The following is a 15,531-nucleotide window of genomic DNA, read 5'->3' as shown; positions in this document are numbered from 1 at the left end:
AGAAGTTTAAATAAGGCAATTGTAAAATATTATTGTTTCCTAGTTTCTAACAATGTTACCTATGTATTACATTAATATAATTCCCATATAAAGATGATATATATAATAAAACCACAATTCATTTTTATTTGAGTTTTATTTTATTTATTAAAATTTACATGTAGAGTAATCGAAATATGTTTGAACTTATAGACTAAAATGTAAGCTGTTCTATAAGCGCTCAGTGTAGAGTGTGTGAAGTACTAATAAACGGCTTGCAAGCGATACTTAGCAACTTTACTGTCAAGTTGCTTCATCTACTTTGTGGGAAGTAAATATTACACCTGGGAAAACAGCACAGCTTTGTAAAAATGTAAATCACTGGCGTAGAAAAATAAATTATGAAAATGGTATTTCCTCAGGCGTAACGGCCTGGTCGATCGAAGATTAGCTAATTGTTAAGAGATATATATTATACGTGATACACTTGGAATAATAAGTACACAGGCCTTGGGGAAGCATTGTCGACGCCTCCCTATTCCGCTTCTTTGATGAAACAGACTTTCATCGCGAAACCAATCAGTCCACAATCATATCTAATCTACGAGATTCAACTTATCAAAGTTTATCATGTTGAAATGTTTGGATACAATAGAATGCGGGTAATGTATAAAAGCGTTTCTCCCATCTGATTATATATTATCTCTGATATATTAACTTTATATTATAAATATGTAAGATCTGTCTTAAATGTTACTTGTGCAAAAAAATATTAAATAAGCATCTTCCTATAATAAAATTATTATTTCCTCGACACAGTTACACATTGTCAAACATGAAAAACTTCATAGCGAACTTTACTATTACGAGTCTATTAACTTTATTAGAATGTTTTCGTATACGGTCATTGTTTTTGTAATATACAGCACAATCTACGATACAAGAAATAGCAGTTCCCTGATGAGTCTTCCAACTTACACCTAAGTTCATTCAGTCATCACATTGCGAAATATGTATAATATCTTAGTGCTAAGCTGATTGCATTCAAGCCATTGTTAGAGTTCCCGCTCCCATTCCAAAGCCAACGCCCTTGGGTCCATAGTTTCTACCATAACAACCACGGCAGTAGATGCCTCCATCGGGTCCATCGCAGAGGTTGGTGGAGTCCTGCAAGAAAAAACAATTGTGATTTAATTGTTACAACCTTTTTTCGTACCTTAACTATTCAGAATGAATTTTTATGTATTAGTTTTTTCTTTTATAACGAAATTTTTTTTATTAGTGCCCCTATATTTTATAAGTAGGTACTGATACTAGCACATTTTAACGGCTTTAACACGTTCTCATTTTGGTCTATGAAAATAAAATCTGACAAATCTGTCATCCCGTCTGTCAAATTTCTGATCGTTTGTCTATTCGTCGGTCAATCGCACAATTTTTAGTTTTAAATCGCCGATTGTCCGTAATATGTTATTTATGATGAAATCCGTGTTTATTTCATTATGTATTATACTATCTCTAAATTTAGCAAAAGCAGAATTCTCATCTGAAGACTGTTGGTCTCTGGGATTTAACAAAGCAAATTTATTGTGCTCGTCCTGTGACCAACTAAAAGATTTCGGTTTGGAAACATTGAGGGATCATTGCAAAGAATGCTGTCATCATGACGAGAATTCGAATGCCGAAAAAAGGTACGCTAGTGCAGTATTAGAAGTGTGCACTTGTAAATTTTCCGCTTATCCACAAATCCAGGCTTTTGTCAAGAGCACAAGACCCGCCAAGTTTTCTAACCTCCAAATTAAGTATGTGAGAGGATTGGACCCGATAATCAAGCTACAAGATAAGGATGGGAATGTTGTTGAAGTTGTTGCTATCGAAAAATGGAATACGGATACAGTAGAGGAGTTTTTGAACACTCATTTAATTATGGATGAAGAAGAAGATTATTTAAAAACAAATAGAGTTTAGAAGTATTCTATGTGCTGCTTATTATTTATAATAATTACAATCAAATAAAGTTTTTTTTAACACATTGTCGTCGGGACACGGCATTTGCCGTTTTTCGCGGACTGTCGGTCAACCGCGGGACACGGCAAATGCCGTTTTTGTCGACTGTCGGTTGTTGGCGGGAAACGGCATTAAACGGGTTTGTTATCAGCGTGAAATAAAACGCCTTGAAGGGTGATTTGCTACCTGGGGTGCTAGGCGACAGTCTGTCGACGTTATTTGAGATGCCTTGTCCGGATTGGCTAGTGTGCCACTTGTAAAGGCGTCGCCAGAAATCTAGAGTTTTATGCGATCTCAATCTCCAGTTTAGTTTGAGTCATTTCACGTATTGGACTATTTTTCATACCGCTCGCACTGTTTTGTTTACTGTTTGGTATTTTCTTATTTGAATATATTAGCATTGTATAGGACGTTACCCCTACAAAAATGTCTTTACAAGCCAATGATAGTGACGATGAAGTGTATGCCGACAATTTATCTAATTGTTCATGGAATGATGACATTGAAGAGTTGTCAGACAAAGAACCGAGTGATGATGAACAAATACCAAGACCTAGAACGTTTCACCGTCGCACTATTGAAAGTGATTCTGATTCGGAGACGAGCTCAGATGAGGATGTGGTCATCGTTTGATAATCCTCCAGTTCTGGAATCGTTTTTAGGCCGCCGCGGTTTGAATTCAAATGTCCATTGTCCTCAAACTGTAAGTGATGCGATAGAGTTATTTATCGGTGATGATTTGTTTGAATATTTTATAAACGAATCTAATAGATATTACCACCAAAACTCACATAATTACAAATTATATAAAAAATCGGGAAAGTGGAAAAATATTACTTTGAAAGAAATGAAAAAGTTTTTGGGGCTGATTATTTTGATGGGACAAGTTCGAAAGGATATAAGGGACGAGTACTGGTCTACTGAACCAACAACCGAAACTCCTTATTTTGCTAAAACGATGTCCAGAGACCGGTTTCGGCAGATATGGAAAGCGTGGCATTTTTCTAACAATGAAGAAATCATAGATAGTTCCGACCGATTATGCAAAGTAAAACCAATTATTGACCACTTTTTACCTAAATTTATTTATTTTTGATGATCAAATGTCAAATATGATTTCTTTGAAAATTTCGATCGAAAATATTATTTGGTTTAGAAATTATGTCAATTTTAAGAAAGCGATATATTTTTGCGCTAATCGCGAAAAACACCCGCTATAGGCTAGAGTCTATTGTTCGAAGCGCCCGACTACAATGTGTTAACATTATTAACTGAGATGAGTTTTATTTTATTAAACCGTAAGTATCTGCCACAAGAAATTTCATACCATAACAAAAATTGACAAAACATGTTGATCTAGATTTTTAAATAATGCTTCTTTTCAAAGAGAGCAGACATTTAAAAGCGCCAGGTTGATTTTAAAATCCTCAAATTGCTAATTAAAATAAAATAATGCACGCATATGCGCAAGTAATATACCAATTTCTTCGGTTTGTGGTATGACAGTTAAATCTTTAAGTGTTCTAAAATAATTTTGAATGAGCATAGATAAAAAGTAATGCTTACCAAAGATTTATGGCAATCTGTGCAAGAGAAGCAACGTTTGTGCCAGATTTGGTTCTTGGAGATCATCTGTTCCGCAGCATATACGGGGTATCCGCAGCGAGGGCAGCCAGTTCCGGCTAAAGCCTTAGCTCCGGTGAATGGAGCCCCATCAGAGCTAGGAATTTATTAAAAAAATATTACAAATAAATCCAAAAATACGTTTGCCATTTTAACACATTTGCTAAGGGAATATGAAAGTCTAGACAAATCACTTGTCACTGTGTCACATTCTACCCATTTTTAAAACGAAATTTTCTTTACTTTTGATAAAAATAAAAAAAAATTAATTTACAAAAATATAAATAATAATTTTACAAAATATTGATTTAGTTCACAACTCTCAACACGTTATTAATGTTTTTTTTTTTCAATTAGCAAAGTTTAGTACTGTCTTGGAATGGGAAACTTACAAACAATGGGTCGGTTCAGAATCAGCACAGACCAGGGTGGGAGCATGACCGAATCCGAAACCTTTAGGTCCAAAGAGTTTTCCGTAGCAAGCCCTGCAGTGGATCTCCTTATCAGGGCCATCACACGCCAACATGGAGTCCAGGGGGCGATGGCACTCAGCGCAGTTGAAGCATTTCTTGTGCCACATCTGAAATGTTCACTTTGTTATAATACCTTCATTTGTCTGAAACATCTTTGTCTATTCTGCAGTAAAATTATCCCTCATCAATTTAAAATAAATCAACATGGCAGCAGACATAGATCAACACTAACTTTTCAAGAGAATTCAGAAATCATTATCATTAGTTTCATTTCTCTCATAGTATACAGTTTATTATGTCATAATATTGAAGTGTTAAATTAAAATTCCATTTAGTTCCATACACTGTGGTGCTATTAGATACAAACTATAAATAATAAGCTTTTGTCTGCCTCTTGGTCAGTGTCAGCCTACCATGCAAAAGGTATCGAGTTCAATTCAAGACATGGTTCCCATGAAATATTTATTTAAAAATATGTTTTTATTGATGAAACGGATATCCGGTAACTATATGGAGCATACATAATATTTATTAAACTGCGGGAAACAAACGCCACTAAATTGCTTTATTGGTATGCTTTATTGGTATCGACCATGTTTGGGAAAAATATATAACCCTCATTATCTGAAAAATTGACTTTTTTTGCGTAAAAATGCTTGTCGGTGTTCAGTATACACTCTAAAATAATTTTACCCGCAAATAAAAAATGTTCATCAAAAAGTATTTTTTAATTAAAAATATATTTGCATGAAAAAAAAAAAGTGCAGGGGGTGAAACTATTAAAAATTATTTTATTAATAAACTTATGAAACATATTGATATGCAAATCATTGATAGATAAATATTATGAAAAATATTTTAACACATTTTTATTTTATGCCCATTGAACATTTCGTTTTTAATTATGAGAGAAATTTGGTATCCGGCTATTCGGCTTAGAGGCTTGTTGAATATCCTATATTCGGTCAAATCATGATCCGTTTCATCACTAGTTTTATACTAAAATAATTCATAGTCTTTGAATTATAAGATCTTTGAAAAAATACGCTCTAGTTGATGTACAAATGTGGTGCCCTATGCACCATTAAGTGCACATATGGAATAACAAATGAATGATGGAAGTTTCCTAGAGCCTTTTATTGTCATAAACATGACAATTTATTTCAAAATACCTAAATGTTAATTGTTGTCCCTATGAATTTATCTCTAGATTCATAAACAAATAACTTTCTGCTGTGACCACTAATTTGGTACTAGGCATATAATTTTAGCTCATTTAATGTGGAATAAAAATTCTTACCGTTCCCTTAGCAAGCTGTTGTTCAGCAGCGAACACCATTCCTCCACAGCGAGGGCATCCTTGTCCCTTGGGAGCCTTGATGGATGTTGTATCTGGGTTGTAGAATGGTCTGCTCTTGGAAATTTCTTCTTCGCTATTAACCAAGGGAAAATATTGTTGTATATCCTGACAGCATCATGTTGCTAATTATTTCAAATCAACATTCTACATTGATACGTAATAATAAAATTAGTTTTCAGCTCTTAAAATATGGCTATGAATTAATTATTGATTACCTGCACATTATATGAATTCATAATTGATTAAGGCGCAATCATTGAATTGCTTTAGGAAAAATTTATATATTTTTTATTATTATTACAGAAATTTGTTTTTTTAAATGGCGGAAATTTTTATTTAATTGTCTAGCTGAATTCAAAGTCCAATGTGCTAAAATATAATCAATGATATTTATTTCGAAGCATTAAACTTCATAGCCTTATCCACATTTTATATCGAATGAAAATCAAATGGCGGCCTCCGTGGTGTAGTGGTCAAGACTGAGACTTACACACGGACGGTTCTGGGTTCGATTCCCAGTGAGCACACGAAAAAGATCTGTGATTTTTCTCAAGCCTGGGTATTCTGTAATATAATTCACCATTAATTGGGGCTCCTGGCCTGTTGTGGTGCAAAATAAATGAAATAATAATAGTTTTAGCGCATTTTTTTTTCATTACTGACCATTCGTTAAATAAATGTCAAATTCTTGAGATGCTAGTTTGCTTTATGTATGAGCATGTTTTTATTTCAATACTTAAAACTTGTTTTCCAAAATACTACCAAATTTAATGTTTAAAATATTTCAAAATGAATTATCAACTTACGTCAAGCCATCGGTCTGCAGGAAGCCAGATCCACAAGCGAACCCATATCCATGGGGTCCCCACTTCTTGCCATAGCAGGTCTTACAGTAAACTTCTCCATTGGGGCCATCGCAAGCAATGATGGAGTCTAGGGTCTTAGTGCAGTCACGGCACTTGAAGCATTTGCGATGCCACTCATGGCCCTTCGCGAGAACCATCTCAGCGGCAAATACAACTCCTCCGCATCGAGGACATCCCTGACCAGCGGCAGCCATGATCGAGGTGGTGTCGATCAACGTAGTTTTGGGTGCTTGATCACTAGTTAATCAAAACAATAATTAATACACATCGTCTGTTCAGTTTTTAATCTTTAAAAACAAGAAAAATCGTATTTCATAATGTTTTATTCTGACCTACTCACATCTAACCTATACATGTATTTAATTTTAACAGTTTAATTGAAAAATTACCAAACTAGATAATACCCATATATAGGCTTTTAATTTCTTAATGAATTTGTTTTAAAAATATCTTTTGAATATTCTTTTGAGGAACAAAATATAATATAGTGAATACATTAGTATTTTTTTCTGAATTGGTTTTAACTGGTGCAATTTCTAATTTATTTTCGTCATAGTAATGATTTTTATAAAATACACATGCCAATGGAGTGAGGATAAACAACATTTTATTTGAGAAATGGGTATTATTAATATGTTGTCAAGTAGGAATGTGCAAACAATTATATGATTATTAAATATGTGTAGTTAAGAAGGTACTTTCAAGAGCTATTGTGGTGTATGAATAAAATGGTCATTAAAAATTTTAGTTGGTTTTGATGTATGAAAATCATGTTTTAGAATCAAATGTTTGTGATGATTTATTATCAAATTTAACTTGTATGTTGACAAGTGTTAATGTTTGAAGATAAAACAGGTTTTAAACAATGGAAATTAAATGTTTTTCAAACATATGTTTAAACAAGCAAGCATTATACCATAAAACATGCACTTGTCCATTACATGTAAAATAGAATGTCTTCAAGTTTGACGATAATGCCATTATATATGGATGTACATACAAATACAAAAATAAAAAGGACTAGGTTTGGGTCAGATTGTACCTCTGCCATTCAGAGTCCAATATATCGCACATGAGGCCAAGAGACGACATCCCAGCGTGGCCAATGCCACGAGGTCCAAATCGCTGAGCGTAGCACCCTGTATGGTTAAGCAGATAAGCGTGAATGCCAGAAGAATATAAGTTTAAAGCAGCGGCAATCATGCATTAAGACCCGATAACCAGCATGTCCACTTATCAATTCAATATCCCAAACTTTGTTTTATGAGTCAAATTTAACTGTCTCCATAGTGAAATGTTATTGTCATTAGTTGAATGATTTTACATACAAATATTGATATCCTAGGTTCCCAGAATAATAAGTGGACATTCCGGAGCGGGTGTCTGATGATTGGCGCGCAGCTAGAGAGACTTACCCAACGGGGAAGCAGTCGCTCTGCAACGCGCCACCTCCCTGACCATAGCCGTAACCCTTGGGGCCGAACTTCTTCCCGTAACACACTACGGGGACAGAACAAACTGAGTCAAACCAAAAGCATTCCAAAACAAAACTGGGACGATTACGAGTTGAATAGATGAATGACACACTGGCTGCATCATATCTTTCAAAACTCTTCGTACAGCTTGGATCAGTAATATTCACAAGGGTTTAGAAACCTTTCCAACAGTATTTTTTAAAGATTGAACCATTTAAACGATTCAGTTTTATAATTATGTACATATTTGTTAATGTATTGTAGTTTATTTTCCAGAGATATGATGCAGCTAGGAGAGATTTTAATAATTTGTGAACTATGAATTAATTGATGAATGGTTTACCTTTGCAGTAGATGTTTTTGTCCGGTCCCTCGCAACAGTTCACTGAATCCAGTCCCTTGGCACAGTCGCCACACTTGAAACACTCCCTATGCCATCCCTTTAACAATAGTAAATAATGCAGTTCTAGCTAGGTTCATCACAAAAAACTTGCAAATGCACAAAAATACTGTCTTATTCTATATGATTATGACGTGATGGATGTAACTGAAGTGTAATTCTACACACATATAGTTTAAGTCGTGCATGGACCAACCACAGAGGTTCTAAGAGTAAGTGATAAATGGAAAGATGCGGGTTTTTGTGAGCACAATATGTGGGTATCTTTTCGTGCTTCATTACATCTTATTATGATAGTATTTTGGTCCCACAAACACATAAATCTGAATCAGATCAGGTTGTGTACCTCGGCAATATATGTCCATGTCTGGTCCATCACAGTGCATTGTAGAGTCTAAAGTTCTGTTGCAACTGATGCATTTGAAACAGCGCCTGTGATACCCCTGTTGTTGAAGGAAATATTAAAAGTATTCTGAAATTCATCCTGACTTTCAAATCTCAGCATAAAAGGAATTTTTAAAGTTAATTGATTTCAAACATATTTTGCATAGGTAAATAACAAAACTGAATTTATAACTTGTCGGTATACTTATTAAAAAACGGTAATTAAAACAAAATCCAATTACTTATATCAATAGTTACTAGTTATCTACTTTAAAATAGTTATTACCATTTAAAAAGAAAATCGAAATATATTTAAAGATACTTACACGTCCTCTAGCGAGCATCTGCTCTGCGGCATACACGAAGCCTCCACAGCGTGGGCATCCTTGTCCCTCGGGAGCCTTGGCAATGACACGGGGCTCCATGCAAGCTCCATTCATGCGCCTGTAATTACCATCAAGTTAAATCCCATCCAGATTGGTTGAGTTATCACTACTAGTACTTTACTAAGCTCCGGTTACTGCTCTAAGACGTTAATGTGTTGCGACCACCCAAACTCAACCAACTTCCCACAGCCTTAAGATTTGTTAACAAAGCAACTTGTGAATTCATTAAAGACTATATACCAAGGTCTAAACATTCGGCTGCGTTGCGGCGAATCGAACGTTTCAAAGGGGTGCGTTTATTGTGTTACGATTTGTCAGAACTGAAATGAGAGAAATGATTAATGTGATGCTGGAGCGATGGGACAAGTCGCCCCGCCGCCATTCCCTCCCCCGACGTCCCGAGGACACTTTCCTTATCCCATCCAAGTGACACGGGTTAGTGCGGTCGGATCTCTTGGGTTAGGAAGCGTTAAGTAATGCATGCAGTTAGCGAGCTACGGTTAAACACGGGCAGGCATAGCGGTGACGTGTGAGAAGCCAGAAGCCAGAAGCCTGGAAGCCATGCTAGCCACTGTAAGAAGTGCGCTCACCATTTATCCTGGGGCTGCTTCCCTCTGCAGCTAGGGGTAGGGATAGGAAAGGGTGGCAGAGGACCGCGAACTGAGCCCAGTTTGGTGTAAGACCATTCTCAAGTTCACGGTCCGCTGTTTTCTACAACTATAACACTAATATTTTTCCATGTTTTTTTATTTATAAAAAAAAATTCATGACATCTGTATTGACAAACTGAGCAAAATAAAAATTGAATGTTTGTATCGGATAATTGTTTAAAGGTATATAAATTGAAAGGAAACCAACGATTATAAAAATATTAAAGAACGTGTTAACTCTAAGTATAAAGAAAAAGCGCGAGATGTCCTGCGCGTGTTCGGGGGCGAGGGTCCCGGTGGGTCGGGGGCCGGGGGGCGGGGGGACGGGGGCAGGGGGCGCCGGAGCCCGGACAGCTGGGGCGCCTGCGGCGGCCGCCTTCTCCTCCGCTCACTTACTGCCTGTTTCCAACAAACGAACTAGGTCATGCGGCGTCAAAACTGCTCCCTCCTCTCTCTTTCAACGGCTTCTAGTATTTACAATTCCCGCTTCACAGGGTTAATGCTATTCAAACAGGTTAATGCTAGGGTAGTAACGAATGACTCTACGCTTTACAATAATGATTCGTAACCCGATGCGAGTATGGATCCAAGCTGCTAGTAATTGCAAAACAAATATATATGTATATAGATCGACGGCGATAAGGAAAGTAGTTCTCGGGGTCGAGTGGTGTAAGAGCATCAGGGGTAGGGAGACACACGAGCACTCGGTACTCACGTTCCTTCCTGGAATTGAGCTCCAGCGTCCATGGACAAGCATCCGGCTCCGCCGCCGAAGCCGTATCCCTTGGGACCATACTTGCGCGCGTGACAGTTCTTGCAGAACAGCTGTCCTTCGTGCTCGGTGCAGTTGGTGGAGTCGAGCAACTTGCTGCACATTCCTGTAACAGTAATAGCCGCATTATTTGCTGTTCCATTGAACTCTCTCTCAATTTGCACGAGAGATCAGAAAACTGCAAATTGATTTTTTCAAATCGAAATAGGTAAAGTTGCTAATGATTGCCCGCTTAAGGAAATGTTGACTTTGAATAATAATAATAATGGTTTATTAACAAATATTACAATTTCTTTATCTACTACATACATACTTAGGTAATAGATTTCTCTGTATTATGTCTAGTCTGCCTAACTAGGTACAACCTGTTTTAAGGCAGACATTTTTATGCAAAAATAAACAATAACATGACTACCTACTAGTTAATTTATTATAAAGTTATACAATATATATACCATTTATTATTTCAGAATGTTTTTTAGTTAGTTTTCCGATTTTTCTCTACCTAAATCCAGTAATCATTATATTACAAATTTATTTCATTGAATTCGGGTCATAGTTTCGTAAAGATCGGGTAACATATTTTATATTTTTGGACCCAGAAACCTAAAATTTCTTTGCCCGAATTCAAAGTTTGTGGTAGACCCCATGACCCATCCTTTAGTTTGACAGTTATAGGTTTGACCTTACTCATCTAATAACAATGAAATAGTAAAATATATTTTTTTTATCTTTACTTTTGCTATAAATTAATTAAACTGTTACATAAATACTTTTTTTCACAACAAAAACACCTCCCGAAATCAAAGTGAATGCTCACTTCAGTATTTTCGTAAAAAAACAATCAATAAAACAAGTATTTGTTTATTATCAAATGTAAATAATAAATCCTAAATATTGTGAATTGTATAGATAACAATCATTCTTGGGTGGGCAATCATTATCCATTTTACCCTAACAGTTTACAGCAGTTAAATCATGATTTCTTTACTGTCATAAAATGTACCAAATGATTGTATTGAAAGAAAATGTGTTTTTGCGCCACTTTTTTTATGCATTTTGAGGTTTGGTCAGTAGAATAGGTTAAAAAAAAATTGTTTCTCAATCCATTGTTAAATTTAATTATTCCAAATCTGTTGGGAGCGTTTTTTTCTGCAATTAAAACACTCGCCAAGTTCTGAATCTGAACCTCCATTGCATTACAAAATCTATGTGTAGTGCTAGTTAAAGTTTAGGGTTCGATTCTCGGTGAGAACAAAAAAATAAATGTGTTTTTTCTCGAGCATGGGTGTTCTACGGTGTAATTTGCCAATGTAATTGGGCCTCCCGGCTTATTGTAGTCTAAATTTTTTTTATATTAAACAGTTTTATATTAAATATTTATAAAAAGTTTTCAGAAAAAACCCAATGATCAAGATACGCCGCGGTTGGTGTACCAATGCAGTGCCCTATGCGCCACAAGGTTCATAAAGGGAACCATATAATTCCCATATTAGTGTTTTATTTTTATATAACTTAATCCCTTATACTGTTAAATTTTATATTGTAAAAGGCACTTGTAAAATAATAGGGAGCAATAAAAGTTAATCCGAAGGGCTAACCTTTAATGTGGGGCAAATATACTATCATCTGCTAGTAATGATTACGGAAAACTTACCACACTTGAAGCACATTTTGTGGAACTTGAGTCCTCCAGCGACTCTCTCCTCAGCGGCGTACACTGACTTGCCGCATTTAGGGCACTTTGGGTTCTCAATTGGCTTGAAAGGCATTTTGTTTTAGTTGTTTGGCCTGAAAAAGGAAACACAAGATTAATAAACGATAAAAATAAAGAAAACTTTCATCTCAACGAAACTATTGTATCTACCGGAAAATAATTCAACTTTGTTGTATGAAGTCGTTTGCTTTTAATTAATAAATAAAACGTTGTACTGATATAATAATTTTATTTTTAAATAAGTCGTCTCATTATAAGAATCCGCGTAATTCGATTTAAGTTCTCACTTTCATTTTTAAAATTTTAATTGGAAATCGGGTCACGTAATACACACTTTGTATAATAATTGGTTTTATCGGGTATTGAATCTCATTTAAATTTGTTTGTGTACCAGCCCTAATTGATTTAATCGTAGGTATTATGAAACAGTTCTTGTCAAATACCGACGACGAAAGAAATGCGAAAGCCGCGTAACTGCCAAAACATTCGAACGTTTCTATCAACGCGCGAATGTCCGACTTCACATTATTCCCGAAGTCTATTGAAAGGGTGTTCAGGCGAGTTACCTGCCGCGGAAAATACTCCCAATGTTAAATTTACGGTTGGTTTTATTGTTCAGCGAAGCGTAGATCGTTCCCGAGGGTCTAAGGGGAATGAAACGCTATCGAGGAATATTATCCAACGTGGTATTTATAAGTAGGGCGAACTATTTACGTGCGAGCCAAATTTGGAGTCGTTGCTTCATGTCTCCCCTTCCCCACCCACCGCTGCTCCGGGCGGACGGAGATTGGGTTTCATACGGAAAAATTTTATGAGATTTTATCTCAAAAAATTAATTAATCAAATTTAATCATCACTTTAAAAAAATTGAATAATTTTCTTAGTGATTTTTAAAAGTAAATCTTTTTATTATTATCGTTTTAACTAAATTATTTTTTTAATGCTGAATCTTTAATGTTGCATCTTGACCCGTTTTTATTTTGATGTAACGTGTTTGTCCCGGCCTCGCGGTATTACCAGAATTACCGCTTTATTTTTTAATATAAATCTTTTTAAACAGCTTTTTTGACCTGGGCTCGTGTCCAAGTATTTGGCGAGACGCCACGTGTTTCGATGCGTAAAAAATGACGTTTGACTATCATTTCGGAGTACAACTTGCCCCGTTTCTTCCACCACGTGCGAACCGTCGATTGATTTACCTACTCATTTGAATTAATTTACGGAAAAAGTCCATTTTGAACATATATTGTAACAAAAAAGATAATTAATCAGGAAAAACTCGGAAAATACATATAAATTATCGAAAGTTGCTCAAAACTTTTTAAATGCCGGTTAAAAAACGTTGGATTATTTTGAACGATCCTATTATTTATACGTAGTATATCCGATACACTCGCGTCTAACTATTATCACCGTCACAATTGGCGATTCGCCCCTAGATCACTTGCGAGTTCAATCACAACACAATGTTTGTAAAGCTCCAGTTCACAAAGCACAGCAGGAAATGTCGTCACTTCCAGCACTCGTGGCGTCACGTCCCCGGTTTGTACCTGGTCGGTCGTTGAAGGTAGCTGTGCCGGACGATAGTGCCTGGAGGAAGGTAGGTTGGCTGTCGCTGGTAGGTCGACCGTCACTGACTACTTAAGTTCGAATGGCGGTTTTAGAGGCGAGCTGCCGGTAGTCTATGGGCGGCTGTGCACACGGCCCGGCGCCCCTTCCCCGCCCGCCCGGGCCCCCCTCCCGCGGACTGCAAGCGCTGCCGGTGGTGCCGCCTGCATCCACCGGCTCGCCCAGAACTGGAGTCAAGACATGCGATTCATTCGAAATTTCCCTCAAATTCAATACCTAATTGACAACTGCAAAAGGAGATAATTCCACGCACCTATACGCGTAAAAGCAACCGAAATAACCAAAAGTATAAAAATCCGCGTATCATTTTCACAATTTTTCATTTACGTCAAATAAACCCGATTGTTTACTGTGTTTTTTTTACTATTTTCTTTGGAAAGGGGAGAGAAAGAGAGAGATACGCTCGTATTCGAGGGGGGCGGAAGATTCGGGTTGTGGGCGGCGGTAGACGCGACGGGCGGAAGGGAGAGAGAAGAGCGTGAGTCAGAGGGCGGGTAAAGCGGCATACCTCAGCTGTGAGTGGTCAGCTGTCTGTTGACTTCGCTGTTTACGCATGCCGTGATGCGAGACCAACCTTATACAATGTTGGATCATTCTAGCCCATGTAATATTCACTTTCAGTATTCAGCGAACTAGTTATTGCACTTTCAGAAACGCTTTTCGAGTGGTTCTTAAAATATTCGCGCAAGTGAGTTATGCGGAAGAAAATCATAATGTTGACATTTTAAATGAATTAAAATGCTCGATGTGTCAACTTACAAAATGGAGTCATGTTTTCACTTATTTTAAAATTAAAACATGTTTTTTTTTAATATTATAAACAGTAAATCGTTACGATAATAGTAAAACTGGGAAAAAAACAAAATACCAATCACATCAACTTTTAACCGCTTCAAGTTTCAGTAATTTTATTAATATTTTTACTTTTCGTATGTTGAATAGTCATGAAAATTAACTCATATTCCCCTACGCATTAAACTGAAATTCTTCCTGAAAAACTGAAAGTGTTAAGTGTTTTCGTTTATTTTAATGTTTAAGCAGTTTCATAATGTTTCTTGATATTGAACATTGTTCAAAGGTCAAGTTTAGATTTCTGTGTATTTTGTCCAAATATTTACATTCAAGTATAAGCAAATCAAATTGGTATGTAAACATGTCAAATGATATAATATGAATTCCGAATTCAAGATCCAAGTATTGCTTACGAAAAAAATACGCGAAAAAACATCTGAAACATGAAAAAAAATTTTCATCGGCAGCTCAAGAAGAAAACAGTTTTTTAATGCAACCCTTAAAAATATATTTTAAAAACCGGTTTCTCAAAAAAATTTTTTTTTATAGTTATCTCTATATAGAATTGATACATGTAAAATGAATTTATATCCAGTAAAATCCATTTCTGTTTCAAGTGAATAAATAAGATGAATGTTGTATAAATATTAATTAAAATCATCTAAATAATTGCAGAAATTAATTAAAATGTTAAATTGTTTTATCAAAATAGAATATAATCCTGGATAAAAATAAGTTGATTGATGAAGAAAAATAATAGTGTATTTGAACATATGTATATATACGGTTCGTTCTTGAATTAAATTAATTAGCACTCCTTCCACCAATACAATAGTTACTAGATGCTGCAAAAACAATTTAAAATAAATACAATTTTTGGTTAAAGAGGATTGGCCTACTAATCGGTTTAAGTGTAGAATCTACTTCCATTATCCATAAGGACAATTTGTAAGTACTCACAATACAAAATTGCTATTAAGAAATCGATAGTGGAGGTGGGTTGCGCACGGATCGATGA

The 15,531-nt window shown here is 35.8% G+C and overlaps 2 protein-coding genes across 12 annotated transcripts; one reads left to right on the top strand and one right to left on the bottom strand.

Moving 5' to 3' along the window:
• Positions 1-121: 121 nt before the first annotated feature.
• Positions 122-13,748, bottom strand: LOC148281167 (muscle LIM protein Mlp84B-like). Of its 11 annotated transcripts, none has more exons than XM_088227148.1 (13): positions 13,643-13,748; positions 12,033-12,166; positions 10,319-10,481; positions 8,894-9,011; positions 8,530-8,626; positions 8,127-8,223; positions 7,724-7,808; positions 7,351-7,447; positions 6,249-6,545; positions 5,383-5,515; positions 4,002-4,189; positions 3,553-3,706; positions 122-1,146 (listed from the first exon to the last, which is right to left on the bottom strand). In XM_088227148.1, the coding sequence occupies exons 7-13, from the start codon at positions 7,767-7,769 to the stop codon at positions 1,024-1,026; spliced, it is 1,038 nt and encodes a 345-aa protein (XP_088083274.1). In that variant the 5' UTR covers positions 7,770-7,808; positions 8,127-8,223; positions 8,530-8,626; positions 8,894-9,011; positions 10,319-10,481; positions 12,033-12,166; positions 13,643-13,748; the 3' UTR covers positions 122-1,023. The 11 variants fall into 11 exon arrangements, with proteins under 11 accessions (XP_088083274.1, XP_088083275.1, XP_088083270.1 ...); XM_088227149.1 differs by lacking the exon at positions 13,643-13,748 and adding an exon at positions 12,659-12,709; XM_088227144.1 differs by lacking the exon at positions 7,351-7,447.
• On the top strand, positions 1,144-2,009 carry LOC148281168 (selenoprotein F). Its single transcript, XM_088227150.1, has one exon. It carries the CDS (start codon positions 1,447-1,449, stop codon positions 1,945-1,947), a length of 501 nt encoding a protein of 166 aa, XP_088083276.1. The 5' UTR covers positions 1,144-1,446; the 3' UTR covers positions 1,948-2,009.
• Positions 13,749-15,531: the final 1,783 nt, after the last annotated feature.

The sequence above is a fragment of the Micrasema longulum genome, unplaced genomic scaffold (assembly GCF_059751315.1).
Source record: "Micrasema longulum isolate JH-2025_06_02 unplaced genomic scaffold, ASM5975131v1 h1tg000489l, whole genome shotgun sequence".
NCBI lineage: Eukaryota > Metazoa > Arthropoda > Insecta > Trichoptera > Brachycentridae > Micrasema > Micrasema longulum.
This window is presented reverse-complemented; position numbering and strand designations above follow the sequence as displayed.

Coding starts and splice junctions, on each gene's coding strand:
- LOC148281168 (XM_088227150.1), top strand. CDS start 1,447: ATGTTATTTATGATGAAATCCGTGTTTATTTCATTATGTATTATACTA.
- LOC148281167 (XM_088227138.1), bottom strand. CDS start 12,147: ATGCCTTTCAAGCCAATTGAGAACCCAAAGTGCCCTAAATGCGGCAAG. Junction 9,012..10,318: donor GCTCAATTCCAGGAAGGAAC/GTGAGTACCGAG, acceptor TGGTAATTACAG/GCGCATGAATGGAGCTTGCA. Junction 8,627..8,893: donor AGATGCTCGCTAGAGGACGT/GTAAGTATCTTT, acceptor CTTCAACAACAG/GGGTATCACAGGCGCTGTTT.